At 37.9% G+C, this 22117-nt stretch overlaps 2 protein-coding genes across 5 annotated transcripts in view; one reads left to right on the top strand and one right to left on the bottom strand.

Annotated features, from left to right (window-relative positions):
* Positions 1-3145: 3145 nt before the first annotated feature.
* SYCP3 (synaptonemal complex protein 3) lies at positions 3146-21856 on the top strand. 4 transcript variants are annotated; one of them, XM_084611551.1, is made up of 9 exons: positions 3146-3311; positions 7808-7960; positions 11051-11129; positions 12351-12385; positions 13942-14059; positions 16041-16140; positions 17036-17134; positions 20652-20756; positions 20928-21856. In XM_084611551.1, the coding sequence occupies exons 2-9, from the start codon at positions 7828-7830 to the stop codon at positions 20979-20981; spliced, it is 723 nt and encodes a 240-aa protein (XP_084467677.1). In that variant the 5' UTR covers positions 3146-3311; positions 7808-7827; the 3' UTR covers positions 20982-21856. The 4 variants fall into 4 exon arrangements, with proteins under 4 accessions (XP_084467677.1, XP_084467680.1, XP_084467678.1 ...); XM_084611552.1 differs by having other exon boundaries at positions 3156-3224; XM_084611553.1 differs by lacking the exon at positions 3146-3311 and adding an exon at positions 5255-5293.
* CHPT1 (choline phosphotransferase 1) overlaps positions 20873-22117 on the bottom strand; it is a 28147-nt gene continuing 26902 nt past the window's right edge. Inside the window, exon 9 of the mRNA XM_084611540.1 lies at positions 20873-21007. Within this exon, the coding sequence (XP_084467666.1) occupies positions 20963-21007 (45 nt within the window). The 3' untranslated portion in view covers positions 20873-20962. The remainder of the gene's footprint in view (positions 21008-22117) is intronic.

Raw genomic sequence — 22117 nt, 5'->3', positions numbered from 1 at the left:
TTAAGGCCTCAGTCCAGCAAGGAGCTCTGTGTGGGTGAACCCTTGCATCTGTACAAATGTCCTCACAGACCTAGGATAGATACTATTTCAATATACTGAGATAGACCGTCTTTGTGAGTGCCTTTGGAACAGAGCAAGTAAATTATTAGTAAAATTGAAAAATTATCTATAAATAAATCACATTTTAAAAATATTGTTTACATTTAAAATATTTTGATGTCAGCTTTTTTCCTTATTCACCCTTAGCAAAGTATTAATACATTTAACGTTTTATTACCTAGTGTCTCAAGGGGCCCTTTTTTAGGGCCTGTTTCAAAGCCCAGTAAGTTACTGGAAGTCTTTGAATTGTCTTGTGAGCTTTGGATCAGGCTCTAAGGCCCTGATTCAGCAAGACATTTGAGCACAGGAATAATCATATTGAAGTCAAAGCGAGGGCTCATATGGTAGGCAGGTGTTTAAGTACCTTCCTAAATTGGGTCCTGTGTGTTTCCTTTAGAAACCACATTTAAGGAAGTGAGATGTTAAATAAAGTATTAAATAAGGAAGAAATATTAAATAGGTTCAGGTAGATTTTCAAATACCTTTGTAAAATCATTGTTAAATTGATTATTCTGGTTTTGAATCAGTTTGAAAACTATAGAAATACCGCTTTACAGATATCTTTTTTCCTAAGTGTTAATCCAAAAATGTGTTTTTTGCAAAGAATGCTGCTGACACTTGAGCTCTAGAAACAAGATAATCTCATTTTCTTCTTTCTTTCATGGGTTTTTAGATATTTAACATAGTCATTGTTTTAGAACCGTTAACTTGAAGATCCTGTCAGGCTTTCTAAAATATAACGTCCTTATTAGCTGTAACACCTAGTAGGACCCTAAAAGGAACTAAATTTGTGCAAGAGTACTCTCTTATTTGATGTCACCAGTAAAAAGAGTGACACTGGAACCAGGAAAATTCTTATTATTTAGTACAGGGGGTGGCCAACCTGAGCCGGAGAAGGAGCCAGAATTTACCAGTGTACATTGCCAGAGAGCCACAGTAATACGTCAGCAGCCTCCCATCATCCCCCGCCCCCAGCTCCCAGTGCCTCCTGCCCACCGGCAGGCCCCCTGATCAGCGCCTCCCCACACCTCCTGATCAGCTGTTTTGTGGCATGCAGGAGGCTGGGGTGAGTGGGTGAGGGCATGGCAGGCTCAGGGGAGGGGGTGGGAAGGGGTGGAGTGGGGGCAGGGCCTGTGGCAGAGCCAGGGGTTGAGCAGTGAGCACCCCCCAGCACATTGGAAAGTTGGTGCTTGTAGCTCTAGCCCTGGAGTTGGTGCCTATACAAGGAGCCGCATGTGGTTTTGGAGCCACAGGTTGGCCACCCGATTTAGTAAATTGCAGAGCGTGTTAGAGGATGTGAACCTGTCTTGAAGAATGCATGGACTGCTGAAAGGACTGAATCTTCAGGATTTTATACACTGTGAACTTGATGGGCATAGCTATTGCACAGAATACTCTGCAGTAGCTATTCCAAAATAACTCCCAGTGTAGACAAGGTCTTAATCTTCCAAAGAATATGCATCTGTAAAAGAAAAAAATGTGAGCAGCGTTTTTGGACTTAGAGAAACTTGTGCCATGCAGCGTCCTCCACAAATGTCTGTTTTTGACAGTTCCCTTTGTAAAAATTACATCATTCTTCTTCCTGTTATTTTTACTGTGATTTCCGACTTCTCAGTTGTCTGAATAACTAAAATCCCATTTTTGCACTTGGTTGATCTTCAACTACTTACATCACATACTTATTTTTATTCATTTCTAATTCAAGCTATTACAAAATCAATTATGCATGGTTGCATTGTACAATAAAACATTTCTGGATGTTGATTAGTGTCTACTAGTGTATCGTCTTGTTCTGTATTTGCTTGGTGTGTCTTTTCTAGACCTTCAAGGAAAGGAGTCTATCTTTTCTATTAATTTACATTTACCGTTTACATTATATTTACCACTTCTGAAATTCAGGCACCTCTTAGATTGATGGTGGCAAACATCTATTGCCCAGCACAATGTACAGCAGTGGCAGAAGGCAAGTATTGGTCAGAACTTTGTTGAACACAGAAAGCAGAAACATGCCATGGAGGATAATGAAGGTGGGTTTGGTCCCCGTGTGTGAAATGTATGTGGATACATGAGAGGGTGGGTGAATACGTATGAGAGGAGAAGTGGATGAATAGGTGCCTGGAGATGAGAGCTTGTGGTGAGTGAAAGGGTCTGTGGTGTTGGGGTGGGTGGATGTAGATACCCCTGGGGAGACACACGTATTGACCAGGAGCTGGTGTACATGAATCAGACAGGATTTGGGGGCTATTCAGTCCCTTTACCCAGGTTCTTTGAGTGAGTCAATGTGCTGGAGCACACAGGGCACAGGTGGGGGGAAAAGGCCTTTTGGGGGAAGAGGGAGGAGTGACTGGCTACGGGAGACAAAACTATATTGTGAAAGTTCCCCTAAGCACTAAAGTGAGTGTGGCCCAGTGGGGGCTGAGGGAGACCAGGTTTCTGTGCTAGGGCAGGGAAGGCACTTACTGTTGTTTTTGTCCTGCTCCAACTGGTTTAGAGCTGAGGACTGTAGAGATGTGTGGTAAAAGAGGGAGGGGTTCAGTACTGCTTATCTGGGTGGTGGTGGGGGGAGAGGAGAAGCTGGGTTTTGAGGGGACCTGGGTGTGTGGTGGGGATTGAGAAACTGGACTGTGGGGGGATGGACAGGCTGGGCTCTGAAGGGGTCGGTGGATGGGGATGGAGAGGTTGGGCTCTGAGGGGATTAAGGTGGATGTGGGGGCGATGGAGAGACTGGGCTGTGGGGATCATGGGGGCTGGACAGGCTGGGCTCTGAGTGGATCAGGGTGGATGTGGAGGGAGGGTGGAGAGGCTGGGCTGTGGGGGATCTGAGCGTGGGGCACATGATGAGACTGGGCTGTGATGGGATCGGGGTGGATGTGGGTGGAGGAATCGGGGGGTTGAACAGGGTGGATGTGGAGAGGCTGGGCTGTGGGAGGAGCAGGGTGGATGTGGGTGGAGAGGCTGGGCTGTGAAGGGCTCTGGCGGGGGGCTTTTCTCGCAGGGGCTCCTCCCCCTGGCGGCGGCGGCGGGGGGCGGGGCTCGCTCGGGCGCAGCCGCGCGGGGCCTCGGGCTGGCTCTGTGCAGCCCGGGCGCGTTGGGACGGGAGGCGGCGACGGCGGCGGCTGCTTTGGGTCCGTGCGGTGAGGGGCGCCGGGGAGACGCGGTCTCCGAGGCGGAGACCCCCGGGCGAAGCCGCTGAGCGGGCTGGCGAGGAGCAGGTGCCCCCACCGGAACCATTTCTGTCTTCCGGCTTCCTCCTTTGCCCCTCAGGAGCCGCCCCCCCCCCCCCACCCGCCGACCGCCCCTGGCTGGGGCTGCTGCGGGCGGGGCCCCGCCAGGCGCTGGGTGCGGCGCTGAGGTGGAAGTGGGCGACTCCCTCGGGGGGCGGGGATCTCACACGCGGGCTTGCAAGTCTGATCTGGGCGGGGAGAGAAATATTCGCAAGAAATAAAGACCCAACTTCCCCCCCCCACACACACACCTTTTGGGGGGAACGTGAGACACAGGTGCCTGGATCAGTGACTGTGTGACAGGGGAGGCGGGAGGGCTGTATAAGGGGAGCGGGGTCGCTTTAGCTCAGGGATAGTCGATTATTTTTTGTCAAGGTCCAGATTTCTCATCAAGGCAAAGTCAAGATCCGCACGCCTGAGAAAATAAAATAATAATGATAATAAGTAGACAAAAAGATTTTGAGGTCTGTTCAAAAGCATATGGTGGTCCATATTCGGCCTGCTGTCTGGCTGTGAACTACCACTGCTTTAGCTGGAGGGAGTGAGACGTTCCTGCCCCACAGAGGGGCCTTGAGCACAAAGCATTACATATCAGGGGTATGAAGCAGTTAAAAAAAATGTATGGTGATTAATGGCATGGTTAAAAGAATTAATCGCACTGTTAAACAATAATAGAATACCATTTAATTAAATATTTTGGATGTTTTCTACATTTTCAAATATATTAGTTTCAAATACAACAGGGAATACAAAGTGTACAGTGCTCACTTTATATTTATTTTTGATTACAAAATATTTGCACTGTAAAAAACAAAAGAAACAGTATATTTCAATTCACTTATAGAAAGTACTGTAGTGCAATCCATTTATAATGACAGTTGAACGTACAAATGTAGAATTATGTGCAAAATGTAACTGCATTCAAAAATAAAACCATGTAAAACTTTAGAACCTACAAGTCCAGTCAGTCCTACTTCAGCGAATCATTCAGACAAACAAGTTTGGTTACAATTTGCAGGAGATAATGTTGCCCGCTTCTTGTTTACAGTGTCAACTGAAAGTGAGAACAGGCATTCGCAGGGTACTGTTGTGGCCAGCATTGCAAGATATTTGTACCAGATGTGCTAAAGATTCATATGTCCCTTCATGCTTCAACTACCATTCCAGAGGACATGCGTCCATGCTGATGACGGGTTCTGCTCGATAACAGTCCAAAGCAGAGTGGACTGACGCATGTTCATTTTCATCATCTGAGCTGGTTCCACCAGCAGAAGGTTGATTTTCTTTTTTGGTGATTTGGGTTCTGTAGTTTCCGCATCGGAGTGTTGATCTTTTAAGACACTTGAAAGTATTCTTCACACCTTGTCCCTCTCAGATTTTGGAAGGCACTTCAGATTTTTAAACCTTGGGTCAAGTGCTGTATCTATCCTTAGAAATCTCACATTAGTACCTTTTTTGTGTTTTGTCAAATCTGCTGTGAAAGTGTTCTTAAAACGAACATGTGCTGGGTCATCATCTGAGACTGCTATAACATGAAATATATAGCAGAATGTGGATAAAACAGAACAGGAGACAGACAGTTCTCCCCCAAGGAGTTCAGTCATATAAATTTAATTAATGCATTATTTTTTTTAATGAATGTCATCAGCATGGAAGCATGTCCTCTGGAATGGTGGCCGATGCATGAAGGGACGTATGAATGTTTAGCATATTTGGCACCTAAATACCTTGTAATGCCGGTATCATAAATATAAAGAGAAGGGTAAACACCTTTAAAATCTCTCCTGGCCAGAGGAAAAACCCTTTCAACTGTAAAAGGTTAAGAAGCTAGGATAACCTCGCTGGCACCTGACCAAAAGGACCAATGAGGAGACAAGATACTTTCAAAAGCTGGGGGGGGGGGGGGACAAAGGCTCTCTCTGTGAGATGCTTTTGTTGGGGACAGAACAGGAATGGAGTCTTAGAACATAGTAAGTAATCTAGCTAGATATGTGTTAGATTATGATTCCTTTAAATGGCTGAGAAAATAAGCTGTGCTGAATGGGATGTAGATTCCTGTTTTTGTGTCTTTTTGTAACTTAAGGTTTTGCCTAGAGGGATTCTCTATGTTGTGAATCTGATTACCCTGTAAGGTATTTACCATCCTGATTTTACAGAGGTGATTGTTTTTACTTTTTCTTCTGTTAAAATTCTTCTTTTAAGAATCTGAATGCTTTTTCATTGTTCTTAAGCTCCAAAGGTTTGGGTCCATGTTCACCTATGCAAATTGGTGAGGATTTTTATCAAACCTTCCCCAGGAAAGGGGGTGTAAGGTTTGGGAGGATTTTGGAGGGAAAGACGTTTCCAAATGGGTCTTTCCCAATTATGTACCTGTTAGACATTTAGTAGTGGTAGCGATAAAGTCCAAGGGCAAAAGGTAAAATAGTTTGTACCTTGGGGAAGTTTAAACCTAAGCTGGTAAAAGTAAGCTTAGGAGGTTTTCATGCAGGTCCCCACATCTGTACCCTAGAGTTCAGAGTGGGGAAGGAATCTTGACAGCCGGCTACAAAAGTGCCACACGAATGCCTGATCTCACTTACAGGTAACTTTGTAAATAAGAAGTAGTCAGCAGTATCTCCTGTAAATGTAACCAAACTTGTTTGTCTTAGCAATTGGCTGAACAAGAAGTAGACTGAGTGGACTTGTAGACTCTAAAGTTTTACATTGTTTTGTTTTTGAGTGCAGTTATGTAACAAAACAAAAATCTGCATTTGTGAGTTACACTTTCACAAGAGATTGCACTACAGTACTTGTATGAGGTGAATTGAAAAATACTATTTATCATTTTTACAGTGCAAATATTTGTAATAAAAATAATAATGTAAAGTGAGCACTGTACACTTAGTATTCTGTGTTGTAATAGAAATCAATATATTTGAAAATGTAGAAAAACATCCAAAATATTTAATAAATTTCAATTGGTATTCTATCATTTAACAGTGTAATTAAGATTAATTTTTTTAATCACAGTTAATTTTTTTGAGTTAATTGCATGAGTTAACTGCAATTAATCGACAGCCCTAGTAAATATAAATCCTGATTTAGGAACCCCCACAACATCCACTGTTGCAGTCTATAAGCTGACCAGGTTTTTGGCACCAGACCCACACATCGAGAAGCCTCATTACTTGATCTGTCTGATTTTTCTTACCCGTGTCAACTTGGGCACCTGAAAGCCAAAAGACAAGTTGAGAATTTCAGATTTGTCCCAAAGTTTTCTCTCGTGTTTTAAGATGATTTCTTGGGGTCTCTTATCATGGGATAGGGCTGCCAACCCACCAGGATTGTCCTGGAATCTCCAGGCATTAAAGATTATGTCACATTCAACCAAAACGCAACCCTATCATGGGAAGTTTTAAAAAAAAATTCATACACAATATACTTTTTAAAAAAACCCATAAAACATTTTACAATATAGAAATTGAGTCATAGCACAGAAAGTTTGATCTTCAAACTTTTAAGATTCCTATAGCAGTATAATTTGGCCATGTTGCACATAGTGTCTATTTGTTTTATTGTAAAACATATTTTCAACAGGAAGTATAACAGAAGATATAAAATTAACAGCCAAAACAGAAGTAGGAAGTTCTACATGTGTGAGATATTGCTGTGGCAACCTTAACTTTTGAATCCTCAACCTTAATGTGCATGAACATATGTTTTTGAATTTAATTTCCCTTTATTTAAAAAAAGGTAATTTTCAAGGGATTTAATATATGCATTTTATTAGTATTACACTTCTGTTTCTTGCAGAACCTGTAAGTGTTGATCTTATGGGATATGCACTTGAAGCTCAAACAAACCTCTTTTGAAGTCAGTGGGCGTTTGAAGTCAGCTTGATTTTTTTTTTTTGAAGGAATTTTTAAAAGTATAGATCACCGTAACACATTTATGTATAGAAGAACCCCAAATGGTGGCTTGAAAATAATTTCTTGTGGGCTAAAATACCTCCACAGCCAGATGCTGCTCATGTAATTTAGTACAGCCATGCACTCTAACACATTTTACTATATGTGTATGTTATTTTCTTGAACAGAAAGCATTAAAAAAGATTTTTAGTGTCATTTTAGCATACACATACTTTTAACGATATTTAATAACTTTTCTTCAAAATAAGTAATTTTAAACATTCATTTTAACTATTGTACAAAGGCGCACATAAGAACTCTAATGCTTTGAGTAACTAAATGCATGTCATATATTTACAGGGGCACTATCAATATTTTAAATATATAATTGTATTACTTTATGCAAACTACACTATAAACCAAGTCTACAAAGTGTAGCTAAAAATTAAAGTAATTCAGATTATGAATATGTATGGGCTTGAGAGGTTTTTGGGTTTTTTTGTTTTTTTTCATATTTCCAGTAGGAATCACTGGAATTTTACTCTTTAAAAAAATCATGGGAAGAGGTGGTTAACAAATATAGTATATTTGTTACAGTAGAGAGAAAGCCTCTGATTATGGCACCATCTGGAAGAAAGCATGCAGGGAAAGCTGGTAAACCAATACAGGAAGATCAAGCCTTATGTGCCTATGACTTTCAGGAAGAGGAAAAGAAAAACTTGAGTGGATCAGAGGAAGATATTAGGGAAGGTGCAGTATGTTCCCTGAAATCATTTTCATCAAGTTTTATGAAGTGTGTGCATGTATATCTATAGATATATTGAGATATATATTTAAAATTACTGAAAGGTTAGTGATACAGTATAATGCTGTTTCTTGTTGACATTTATGATGGTGAATAAAAACAAGGTAGTTTCTATGTCAGAGTGATTACCTATTTAATAAGGTTTCATAATTTTGCTACTGATAGCTTGACTTCTGAGTTAAAGATTGACTGACCATCACCTGGAGAGAACTTTTTAAAACAATGGAACAACTCCATGTAGTATGCAATTATATGTCTGAGGTTTATTGGTGCCTGTAATAGAGTAAGATTTTTTTAAACTCTCTCTTGTCCTTCAGTCTCCAAGATGGTGCTCTTGTTTTGTGGTTCACAGTAGGCCATTGATGACATGGAAGCACTGCTCAGGCAAGAGCAGCATGCTCTTGTCCTCTGGTTAAGCATGACATTGTTCTCCATCTGCTCTGTCTGAGCCACATGGACAAAGAGGTGTAAGGAATGATGCACAGATCAGCTACCTGTTTACCAGGTGCCGATTGATGTACCTAGCTGTGCAAGGAAAGTGTTCTGATGTCAAAGGGTGGGATTTGGATTGTGGTGCTGGCAGTGGGAAGAAGGGAGGGACAGAGAGTGAAAAACAGTAAGAAAAATGGGCAGAAGTCTTGAGGAAGAAGGGTGAGAGGGCAAGAGGGGAGCCTGAAGAGAAGATAGATAACAAGGGAGGAAAGGGGAAAGAGAAGGAAGGAGAGATCAGCCAGCCAGTAAAGGAGTTCTTGCTTCTGTCTTGGGAAAGTGTAGTTTGTCATGAGGGACATACTTTGTTAGAAAAATACAGTGGTGGGACTTAATTTAGAATTGACCAACCAAATGATGGCAGCCCTTCAGAGTGAAATGAAAGGCTTTTGCACAGAATTAGTTTGCACAAACAGCAGATGATGTAGTTCTCTAGTCACTGGGTGGCATGCCACAAATGCTGCAATCCTCTCATGGTTTATATGCATAATTACCATTTAGCTATGGTCCCTCGCACATTTATATATCAAAACAATTATTTTGTGTAAATATATTTTTACAGAATTTTCATCAGATGCCAACAAAACTGATTTCAAAAGAGAAGTTTTGTACAGATACTGGAAATGCTCCTCTTACACAGTTGTGGTTCTACTTCTGTGTAATGTCATGTCAGAAAATGAATTGATGATAACTATATTGTAAGAAGTACTTACTCTCCTTCAGCTAGCTTTGTTAGCAGGTTAATTGATGTCCAAAAGAGCTAACAGCAGAGTAATCTTTAAAGGTATCACACCAGGATTCCCATACTTTGATCTCAGCTTCCTACTGTGGGAGAGCTTGAAGCTCCATCGTTCAGTGATTTTCAACCTTTTTTAATTTGCAAACCCGTAAAATATTTGGAATGGAGTTGTGGACCCCTTTGGAAATTCAACCTGTGGTCCACGGACCCCTATCATAGAAGTCTTAGACTGACAGCTGACTTAAAGAATTCAACTGTAAATGTTGTGCGTGCTTGGCATAGCATTTGACACAGTAGGAGGAAGGGTGCTAAACAGTGGGCTTCTATGGTAATGACAGTGCTTCCAGATTTTCACCTGAGGTGGGAGTATTCACATACTTTTGATTTATCAGAAAAACAGAATGCCTTTTCTGGGATCAGAAACTTAATTTTCGTAATCACCTTTCGTGGACCCCTTAGACATAGTATAGGGTCCCCCAAGGAATCTGTGAACCACAGGTTGAAAACCATTGCCCAAGATTTTTTTATTTTATTTTTATTTTATTTGCCCTGAGCGTCACTGGCACTTAGGCATGAGTCCCTCCCCAATGTTTCATCCCCTCACCATGGCTCAGTTCCCTCCAGTATCATTCAGTTACTTTCTGAATACGGTCAACAAAGATTTTTTCTCCAGGAACTCTAAGCTGATTTTGTCACCTATTTTGGATGCAGTCTTTCAACAGGCACATTCTGTCCTTTATTGGTTTTTCCCTCTTCCATTGTGTCAATTAAATCTTTTAAAGTATTTGCCTGAGATAGTAAAATCTGAGGCTGCTGTCTCATACTCAGGATGGTGGGTTGCCTATGAAGGCTTTGTTTGGCTGATAACTCGGAAGACTTTCTCACATCACTCCATGGTGGACTAAACCTAAAGAAGGCATGATCACATCTGGTTTATTTTGAATACAGCACAGATCATGCTTTTAAAGAAGTGACCCTTTGTTGTTACACTTCTCAAACAATCAGAGTTCTTCTGCATATATGTACTTGAGGTGCTGCAGCTAGTGCTTGGTTTTGGCATCAAGAGAAGAGTCTCCTTTTTGTGTTTTGTGAGTCTATGTTAGCAATATTTCTGAGAGGGATGCTCAAGCTCTCCCACTCCCTAGAGTTTGTTGTTCTTTGGAATGTGTAGTGACGCTTTGGACTTTGGCTCATGTTGTTTTTTAAGAAATGTGAAAACATTCATAAATACATTTTTGGCAATATATATTTCTGGTTCCAGTGTGAGATAGCCCTCAGGTTTCTTGCTATCCAGTAGTGGAAGTCCTGTGTGTTTGGAATCTTTTTAAAGAAGGGATAGTTACTGTGAAATTTGATAGTTGAAGTATTACCATTCACTCACCTCTTTTCCCCTCCAAATTTAGGTTTCCAATTTAAGGTGATTTGTTATTTTTAAGGTTTAGATTATTTCCATTTTTGAGATGATTGTCATGAGTTTTGGAAAATGTTCAGCTTTGTGAGCCATTGTTGCCTGAGCATTCAGGAACTGACTGAGGAGGTTATGGGGGAGCTAAGGCAGTGCCAGTTCAACACTGGGGTAGGATTTGTGTCCAAGATTCCAGTGCATAAGATAGCCAAAGTTCTAAGAGCTAGAGGAGTTCCAACTTGTTTCATGCTAGAGAGCTAAGACCCAAGACTGGAAATCCTATATGATGAGATCTTGTAAGAAAGTAGGATTATGCATAAGTAATTATCCCTTTAAATAAAATAATTTTCAGCAAAATATTTTGTAAGTGGTGTCTGTTTTTGTTGTTTTTAATATATAAAGGTGACACTCCAGTAATTGATAAACATGGAAAAAAAAGACCTTCAGTGACTCCTCATGCTGTAGTTGAAGAAGATGTGGGGTAATTTGCTTAAAAAACTTATTTTTATTAAGAAAAAATTTCCACATAGGTATTAATTACTGAAATTTAATATGCCTATTTTTCTCCTAGTAGATTCTAGTCAGATTTTTTTAAAGACAGTAAAATCTATTAGTAATATTTTAGTAAAGTAGACTACAGTTATGTTTAAAAAAGGGAAAACTTCTATGTTTTATATAGCAATGCCAACTTTTGAATAGCTGTAACTATCAGCTAAAAAATTATTAATATTTGTTTTCTGGCTTCTCAAAATTCTTGCTTTCTCCCAAAGGTAGTTTGAGTTCCACCCTAGACAGTTTTATCATTTTGCTGAACCTCTTCCCCAATTCTTACTTTTCTTGAGAATGACAGTAATGCTTCAAAAATTAAATGTGTCCATTATTACCTGAAAAGATCCAATTATTTTTATAAGTAAAGTCAGCTTTTTGAGGCTTATGTTTGAAAATATACAGAGTTGGAATAAGTGTTAGTGACAGTAGATTCCAGTCTTTGAAGACTGGGGTGATTGAGATAGAGACCAGTTCTTATATGGTACAAAGAAAATTGTACCCTACAAAAAAAAAAATGCATGTAAACGAGAGATCTTCCTTTCCTGTTGCCCAGAATGTCTTGCCCTTATTTAATCTCTCTGCAATTTCCCCACTGCCACACATATCCGGTTAATCTTCTTGGTTTTTCCTTAAAAGTGCTGTGCAAATCCATCCCAGTCTACATCTTGCACCTTGTCTTGTATCATCATCCTCTGCTCTTCCAGTGATGCCAACCATGATGGCACATTTATCTCTTCTCATGTCCCTCATCATCCTTATATATAGAATTCTCCTCCCAATTTTGGTTTACCAGTTCACTCTCTTTTCCTCAAACAGATTCCCCTTACAGACTGAATTCTCCCTTGTTGTCCCCAGGAAGTTAGTTAATAGAAAACTATAACTGAAAAATCATGCAAGTCTCTCTCTGGACTTCCTGCTCCATCCTATCATGTGTGCATATTTCTCTTAGCTTGTAAATTCCTCAGGACATGTACTGCTGTCATTTTCTGTCTTGTACAACAGTGACAATTTTATCAGCAGTTACAAATAATAATATAATAGATAGATGTTAAAACTAGACAGTTAAACTTTGAGGTATATACAATGGTTCTAATTCTATTGTCATTTATACAAAAATAGTCATATCAAGTTTTTGAAACACAATATTTTGTAGGGGTGAAGTACAGACTATGTTGGAACGATTTGGAGGTACGTATATTTTAAGATATTATTCATATAGTATTGAATTAAGAAATATTAATGTTTCAGTAAGAACACTGGAAGTATATAGTCTAACTCTTTTTTATAATAACAACTTTAATTAAAGTATCAAAGGTTTAATGTGAGACGCAGAGTAAAATGATCACTCTTTATAGCATTGGATACAGCCATTTTCCAGCAGAAAGTGTCAATGGACATGCATAAATGGAACAATATAAGATAAGTGCTAAAATGCAAACATAGTGAAGATGCAAGTATTCTTATAGGCTAATTATCAAAGAAGAGAGAATGGAAGGATACATGAGTAGAATTTAATACCAATCACAGTCTAAAGCAGAAAGGAAAATTTTAAAGATGAAGTATGACAAGAACTTATGTAGTTATTTGGGTGAGAGTCTTCCAGAGTGGCAGGGCAGTATGAGTGAAAAAAGCTATCCCTCTCACCTTCCCCTTTTTGTCACAGTGAAGGAGCAAACTGAAGATCAGGAATGTAGGAGGGGTGTGAGAAAACAGGGACATAAATGTATTCTATAAATTAACATATTATGTAACAAAGGGGCAAAAAGAAGTGGGAAGGAAGAGGACAGGAAAGACAGGTCATGACAATAAGATGACTCATCTACTCAACAATTGGTTGAGTAATAATTTTATTTTTATCTCATATATAAACAGATGTCTTATAGAATAAATATATTTTGTATGTGGGCCTCAAAGTAGGAGTGGATCTTATGGACCTCCCTTGTGCATTAATTAACAATTTAAAAATGCCAAAGATTTCTTGCTTTGGAGGTAAATATAAGAATGTTCTGCTAGTCAGAGCAATCTGACAGGAAGATTACTTCAGTTTTTGAATAATTAAATAATCGGAAGTTAATGCAGCCTAATGTAGGCCAAAGATAGGTAAAAGGATGAGATATGGAGTAATCAGAAAATGTGTTGAGAGAAAGAGATAATGCCATCTGCACAGAAATAATAGTTAAGAATGGAGCTAGCAATGAGACATCAGCTGAGACAAAATAGAGGGACAATAAGAGATCAGTTGATATAGTCTTGAAGTAATATATAACAGAAGGATCAAAGTGGTTGTTACAGGCATGAAATTGGGTATACCTGTAATTTGCTTAATACCCTTCCAAACAAATTTATATATGTAATAATAAAACAGCGATGTTTACTCAAACCATCCTTTTTTAGAGCTATTTAATGTGCTTGAAGAATGAGAAATTATTTACCACTTATATTCATTTAAAAGATTTTGACAGCGTTGGTAGGCCCACAGTTTTGCTACTTAAATCCAAGTAACTTTAATAAATATTTTTCCAAAACAATTTTAGTCAGTGCTTTTTGAATAAATAACATTTTAAGTGTCAGCAGCCCAAGTCATATGAGTAATTTTTCAATGATAAAACTTTGTGTGTGCTTCACTAACGCACAAGTTATATAAAAATGGTAATAGTAAAATATTTTGAAATTCCGAATAAAATGCATAGTAGGTCTGTTGTAATACATAATACAATTCCTGATTATTATTTGTCTAAATACAGCTGACATTAACAAGGCTCTCTTGGCTAAGAGGAAAAGATTAGAAATGTATACTAAGGCTTCTCTTAAAACCAGTAACCAGAAAATTGAACATGTTTGGAAAACACAGCAAGAACAGAGGTAAGAGTTACAGTTATTGCTGGAAAAAATGTGTTCAAATTTGTTTTTCTGGATGACAGAATCTGTTGTCATAGCATCAGGAATTGTGTCATATCTACTCAGGCCACAAGGGACATTCTGCCCAAACATCTGGTTATGTGCATCTGCTTTGTTTAAATAAGCGTAATAGAGTAACACATCTCATTCATTTTATGAAAGAGAAATTTGACATGAAAGTTTCTGAGCAAACACAAAATTTTTATTTTTGGTCAAAATGTTGTTCCACTTTAAAACTGAAAAATTTTCAGTAGAAGTTTTCAGTAAGATTTTATGGTTTGGTTTATAAAAAAGTCAAATGCTTTTTAAAAACTAAAAAGTATTACTCATAAGTTTTATTATGTACTGAAAACTAATCTTAGGTAACTTTTGCATTTTTTAAACTATTAATTCATTATTTTTCTTTCTCTCTGAGGCATGTTTAATTACTCAGAGAGACAGGCATTAAAGGCAAAGGGAGGTGAAAAACGGTACTAGTAAAATATTTAAAATTCAGACACCTATAAAATATGTACCATATTCAAAATATTTAACAATATGATACGAAGGTTTTATTGGTACTCATTTGGAAGGACTAGTATAACTCACTCCTGGGGCTGGTCTACACTACTATTTAAGTCAATGTAACTTACGTCGCTCAGGGGTGTGAAAAAGATGTAAGTTACATCGACTTAAGTGCTGTACACACCGCGCGCGATGTTGGCAGGAGACACTCTCCCCCCCTGACATAGCTTCCACCTCTTTTTGAAGTGGAGAAATTATGCCGATAGGAAAGCACTCTCCTGTCAGCATAGCACATCTTCACCAGATGTGCCACAGAGGTACAGCTGCATCGATGCAGTTGCGCCGAAGTAACGTGGTAGTGTAGACTTGGCCCTGGTTTATCATCCCTGAGTAATGTAAGCATTTTAAACCTGCATTGATAAAATATTTTACATGTGCACACAATGTATTAATTTCTAATTTATTTAAATTCCTGTGAATCAGTATAAACCTACCTTCTTGTTTTTATGCCAAAGATTCCACTGTGGGAGTGGCCAATGTAATTAAGACCCTATGTGGAATAGCAGGGCAGCTTTCCTAGTGTCCATCCTCCCCTTCTCCATGTGTGGGGGTGGTTCCTGCGGACCCAGTACTCCTACCCCCTTAACAATAGACAGGACGGGAAGGAGAGGTCCCGGTTTTTGTGGGGAGATGGAGAGAGAGGTCCCAGTTTCTGTGAGGGCGGGGAGGGAGACAGAAGGATCTCGGTAATTGTAACATGCACAGAAGTACATCTAAAATGCATGGCAAGTATTCAAGGCTCTACGCCAGCCCCCTTACCTGTATTTGGCTTTGCACCTCTGGTACTTGTCGCTGGTCCAAATAACCTCCCTAATTTTTTTCATAAACATCCCTAAAAAACTCAGAACAAGTTGGATATTTCTGATAGTGTTTGCTCTGATTTGGATATTGGCCTGGTAGTTGTATTTAAATGCTCTCTGCCCAATATATAATTTTAAATGACATTAGTTTACCCATAAACATATGTCTATGTTCTCAATTTTTCAAATTGATGCATAGAATCCTTTTAGGGTTATATTTCACCATTTTAATGAGAAAAAGTAGCTTAGGTCTTTATTTTGTGCCATTCCCTACATATTGGTAGAAAAATTCTGCAAGCCCCAGGTCTTCAACTTCAAGAAAATAGAACTTCCTCTTCCCACTTCCAAACCCTCCACCCAGAGAAACTGACATTTGGTCAATTTGTCTTTTAATCCTATGTAAACACTATTATTTATAAACAGAATGTTTTAAAGTATTTCTTCTGGCATTAGTGGCTCTACAATTATAATGGCCATGCCAACTGAGACATGTTTTGCCACCTGTAAAATGGGGATGATAATATATAGCACTTTTCGTAAGTGATCAGTTAACGCTAGAAGTTATTGTGATGTATTTATAGGCAGAAGCTCAACCAGGAGTATTCCCAGCAGTTCTTGACTTTATTTCAACAATGGGATATGGACATGCAGAAAGCAGAGGAACAGGAGGAAAAACTAGCGGTTTGTTTCTAGTCTGGCAACTGTTTGATACATTTGTTTTATAATACATTCACAAGTGCTAATTATTCTTGTTATACACCAACCTCCCACAGGCATAAACACACTTTTTAGGTGAATTTCAGACAAAACGTGGTGTGCGGGACTGACAGTGTCTTAAAAGTTTTCTTTCGTTTTTTAGGACTTCCCAAGTGTAAAATGTTTATAAATTATCAGCTGTATTGCAAACTGAAGAGGTGATAAAGAATATCTGATGTTGTAGTGTCTCTCCCTTGGCTTATCAATATAGAGGTAAATGCTCCTCATGTGCAGGAGCCATATGCTGACCCACTGCAGAGATGCAAGGTTCCCATGGAAGATCAGAGCAGATCCTAAAAGTCCTGCTATATATGGGCAAGTTTCCACCCAAATCACTAGAGACTGTGGGGTAGGGTAAGAGAGTCTGGGACATTATACTTGGGATGGAAGTAGAGAAGCGATGCCAAATCTGTGTAGGGTAGGATGACATTGGGGAATTATAGCATTTACACATGATCCTGTTCGCTGGGAACAGAGAGCAAGAGCAGTTACCCTAATAATGGGGGAAGGAAGCTATATAATGGCAGAGGGGTACAATTACTCTGGGAGCACATTGCACCAGTTTAGATTACTTGGAAGAAATTGTGTTCCTCTTCAGTTTGCAAGTTGTGCTGTCCCCTGACAGCAACATAGGTCTAGAGAATGGATTTGGACAGCATTTCCCCTTTCCTTGCCATCCCCACTATCTATCAAAGATCCATGTTGTAGATTCTAGAACGTGGATTACCAGTGAAGGGGGAACTTATACTTTTTAATTTTGACAGCATCGACTTGTCTAACTACTGCTTGTCAATTAACATGATTCTTCTTTGTGTTTTAGAATATGTTTCGCCAGCAACAGAAGGTTTTTCAACAAGCAAGAATAGTTCAGAGTCAGAGACTGAAAACAATTAAACAGCTGTATGAGCAGTTCTTAAAGGTTCAGTATATATACCTTTTTTAAAGCTAGACCATGATTCTGTTAGAGGGATTCTTAATGACTCCATAGGTAAGGCTGCATTGAAATTTACAGTTAAAATAGGATTAAAATTCCCTATATTTTACAATAATTATTGAATTAAAATCCATTTAAGGATGATACTGGTAAGAGAGCCTTACACATGGTTCCTTTAATTAACCAAGAATGTTTGTGTAGTGGTATTTTGGAGCCTGCAAGGACAGTTCCATTTTCCATGAAGGTCTTGTCTAAACACCCAAGTTGTACTCCCATAACTAAAATCTGTTTTAAAAAGTGATGTAATTAAGCCAGTCAAACTCCTGTGGGGGCACACACACATCTGATTAAAACTGTTTATATCTGTTTACCTTGCATTTGTACATTTACCAGGGTAAACTAATCAGACTGAAATCAAATTAAGAGTAACCAGAACTTTAGTTCACAATGTGTCTGTGTGAAGATTAGGCCTTAGATTAATGTTATGAAAACTACTTCTTTGAAATAAAATAGTGAAATATTTCACACTATTTGAAAATAAAGCATAAGCCAAAATTTAGCATTTGTTATGCTTGTGTTATATGTAGCAGTCTCACTAAAAGTGAATGGCTACCATAGAATAGTGACCCATTGTCAGTAATCTTTTTACAAATAGCTATTTGTAGAAAGATAAAGGCGCATATTAAGTAAATTAAAATATAATTTAAATAGTTTTTATGACAAGAAGTTATGCTTCATTGGGCGAGTTTTCCAAACACAGGACAATAGGTATTACGTTTAATAAACCAATATTAAAACTGAATATGCACTCTGATGCCAGCAACAAAAGTCAGTCCAAAATAGGGGTCTTCTGTGAAAGTGGGCTCAACTGGGGCAGTTAATATTCACTTCAGTTTAACTGACTTTCTGGGGTTTTGTTGGTTCACTATGTATTTTGGTATTATATTGAAAGTGAGGTACACATTTTATAAACATACCCTTAACATAAATGGTTAATAAATGATTAACAGAAGTTAAATACATTACAGACATAAGTAATATGTATAATAGATTATGGACTCTTAACAATAGTTTATCTAAGTTATTAAAACATCACTTGTTAACCCTTCATATACAATTTATAGATGTACTCTTACTGTAAAGTGGTCACTACTTATTTTAAAATAAGATAGATCTGCTAACTTTTGAATGAAGAAGAGTCTATTTTGTATCTTTACCTTCTCCCCCATCTCAGAAGCTACATGAATATAGGTGAGATGAATAATATAAATAGTATCTCTCTAGTTTAAACCAAGTATGTGGTTTTTTAATCAAAGCTGGTTTAAGACCCCAAAATAGGTCCATCTATTTCCAAGATACTACTGTTCTACATTTCCCTGAGCTCTGGTACAGAAAACAGTTTAACTGCTACCATAGACAGAATTAAAAAAACAGTTTTCAGCAGTACTTGAGTCTTTGTTCTTGCATTTTCTGTGATCAGCAATAGGTTAGTTTCATAGTTAGCTGGACCTGAAGAATCTGGTTATGTTAAAAAGTTACTATATAATGTATTAGTTTGAAATTAGTGTAAAAGTTAATAACCATTCTGAAAAAATTGGACATAGCTACCAAAAAAGAGAGAGAAAAAATGAAATTTAATTTGGAGTAGACCTACTCAAAGAAATAAACCAAGTTTAATTAAACTTTTTAAATTTGAAAGGTGTGGGTTTTTTGTGGGGGGTTTGTTTCATTTTTTGTTTGTTTGTAGAAAAACAAATTTCATAATGTTTTCCCCCTCTGAGTGCAGTAAAATGAATGATGTCCAGAATTCTCACCCCCCATCCCCTTTGACTTAAGTGTTAGAGTAGAAAAGGGAGTCAGGGAAAAATCCAGAAATGTTTTTTTAAAAACTAAACTGAAGTGGAAATTTGTTTTGTTAAATGACATTTTTCCCACAAAACCTCATTTTTTGGCAGGAAAACTTTTCTGTCAGTTTCAACCAAGTCTAGTTTAGAGTAGGTTTCAAATCTCAGTTAGTATGAAAACAAAACAGGTGCTCTCATACCCTATTGCTAAAACAAAAACCAAAACTAAAACCTAGTTATCTATCATCTTAATATTAGACAAACACATCTGAAATAAGAAAAGGAGTACTTGTGGCACCTTAGAGACTAACCAATTTATTTAAGCATGAGCTTTCGTGAGCTATGCGCAAATAAATTGGTTAGTCTCTAAGGTGCCACAAGTCCTCCTTTTCTTTTTGCGAATACAGACTAACACGGCTGTTACTCTGACATCTGAAATAAGCCTATTTAACCATATCTTAGTACTTTCAAACTTTCAGTTAATGTGTCATATAAAAGCAATATTAAAATTAGAAAGACAAATTACAGCTACTACTTAAGATGCAAAGTGAATGGAATAAAAGATGACTTTAGTGCTTGAACTTCCAAATAAAATCAAAACTCAAATCCTGCACACATTTACACACAAGCTTAACTTCATGCTTTTGAGTGGCCCCACTTATCTTGATGGGACAAGTGATATTTAAAGTTATGGACAATCTTAAGCATTTGCAGAATTACAGGTCCCAAATCGTATGTGAAAGGGGTGCAGTGCAGGGCATTTAAATTATGAATACAGGAGGGGGAAAAGAGGAATATACTCAGGCCTGATTATCAGAGGCACTTTACACCTGTAGCTCTCATTGGCTTCTGTTAGAATTGTTAGTGTTCAGCATGTAGTTGTTTTCTTAAAACACTACTGCTACAAGATACCCTTTTCAGCTGTTACTCAGTTTTATGCTCTACTCTCAGCAAGTCAACTTTATGCAATACCCTTGTAACCCACTACCAGACAGGTAAGATACTTTGCATGGTGTTGGCAGTCTAATCAATATTCAGTATATTGTTGTAAACTGGAAAAGTATTTCCAGTATTGCTGCATGTTTTCCAGTTGTGGGATAACTCTGGAACATGAAATTAAGATCCCTTTTCTAACTTGCTAATTATGATACAGTAGAACCTCAGAGTTACAAACACGTCAGGAATGGAGATTGTAACTCTGAAATGTTCGTAAAAACAAAACGTTATGGCTGTTCTTTCAAAAGTTTATAACTGAACATTGACTTAATACAGCTTTTTGAAAGTTTACTATGTAGAAGAAAATACTGCTTTTAACCATCTTAATTTAAGTGAAACAAGCACAGAAGCAGTTTCCTTACCTTGTCAAAAATATTTTAAACTTTCCCTTTACTTTTTTAGTAGTTTACATTTAACACAGTACGGTACTGTATTTGCCTTTTTGTGTGTGTCTGCTGCCTGATTGCATACTTTGGGCTCTAAATGAGGTGTGTGGCTGATGGGTCAGTTTGGAACTCTGTAATGACTGTGGTGTATGGTGCTCAGCGAGTTTTGTTTACTTCTGGTTTGTGAACAGGATTTGTTTGGAAATCTAGGTGGTGGTGGGGCTTAGTATAAAACTGCTAATATTTGTCAGTTTTAGTATAATTTCTATCATTTAGAGTATGGAAGAACTAGAGAAAAATCATGAAAACCTTCTAGCAGGTGCACAAAATGAACTTCGCAAAGAAATGGCTATGTTGCAAAAGAAAATCATGATGGACACTGTAAGTATTAGCATTGATTTATGGGGAAAAACAGTTAAAAATGTAAAGACAGAACTTTAAGTAGAAAAACCATTTAACATGCACTTTTAATTCTTTCAATATATCAGACTGATGTGGTATTTTTTTCCTAAATGTTGCATTTGTTCAGTGTTATCTCCTTTCTTGTAACAGCAACAGCAAGAGATGGCAACTGTTCGCAAATCTCTTCAGTCCATGTTATTCTGATGGCTCAGTGAAGAAACAACTTGCACCTAAGTAACATGATACAATTATAGCCATTAGCCATGGAAAAATAAGTCTGTTCCTTTAAAATTCCAATTTAAGAGTTCCTATTAATCAAACTGTTACATGTATTATTTCAATAATGTTACTAGTGAAATTGATAGTCATATTTTTTCATGTTCTTAATGGAAGAGATTGCAAACTGGATTCTTTCCTCAGAAACTACTACTATGTCTTTAAAATGTCTGCTCGAATCCTCCTTAATCTCTTTGCAGTGAGAGTTGCTTTTCTAACTCTAAGGCAGTGTTATAAAATGCAAGACTATAGCAGTATGGAGGTTAATAGAGGTTTACCTCTTGAAACAGGTGAATATGAATCTGTGTACGATAGGCAGCAGTAATGCAAAATGGATCACAAAATTCCACCAATAATGAACATCACAGGATTAAAAGGACACATTAAAAACTTGATGCTGTTATGCAAAAATGTACTTTTGCAACTTTATAATTGTGAACTAAAGAAACCACCAAAATAATCCTAGGTTGTGTGTGTACATCTTGCATATTTAGCAAGATAACATTCTGGAAAGTTTAGGAATTAAAAGTATGGTACACACGAATTACATTTCTTTGGTACTTTAGGTTATTAGACTACATCTTGTTGTTTACTCTTTTTCTGTTCTAGGCACTGTAATGGTTGAGGGTTTTTTTAAAGTATCATTAGTAGCCTTATTATAAGCTGTACATTGTACTTTACTGCACTAACAAGAACATATGTTTGCCAAGACTTGTTAGTCATGTTAAACCAGATATTTTGGCTTTACAGCATAGCGTGCCTAATTGGTTTAAATGAGCCACATTAAACAACAATTTACAACACAGTCTGCAGTGATTATTGATAACACTACACATCTATATACTATCAGTTCCTGTGGACCATTTTGGAAGAGATACTAAAGTAGATGCCCATCTCCAGAGCTGTAGTTAGAAGGGTAGTTCTTGCTGCTTTTTGAAAGAATTAGCAGTTTAGTGAAGATTAAGTTTTTAAAGTAAATTGTTTATATTTTGTATATCACAGTACAGTGAATTCTGATTTACTTTACAGCCAGGTTGGAGTTTTCATGCATTTGTTTTACAGAA

The sequence above is a fragment of the Lepidochelys olivacea genome (genome assembly GCF_965140295.1).
Source record: "Lepidochelys olivacea isolate rLepOli2 genome assembly, chromosome: 1".
Lineage (NCBI taxonomy): Eukaryota > Metazoa > Chordata > Testudines > Cheloniidae > Lepidochelys > Lepidochelys olivacea.
This window is presented reverse-complemented; position numbering and strand designations above follow the sequence as displayed.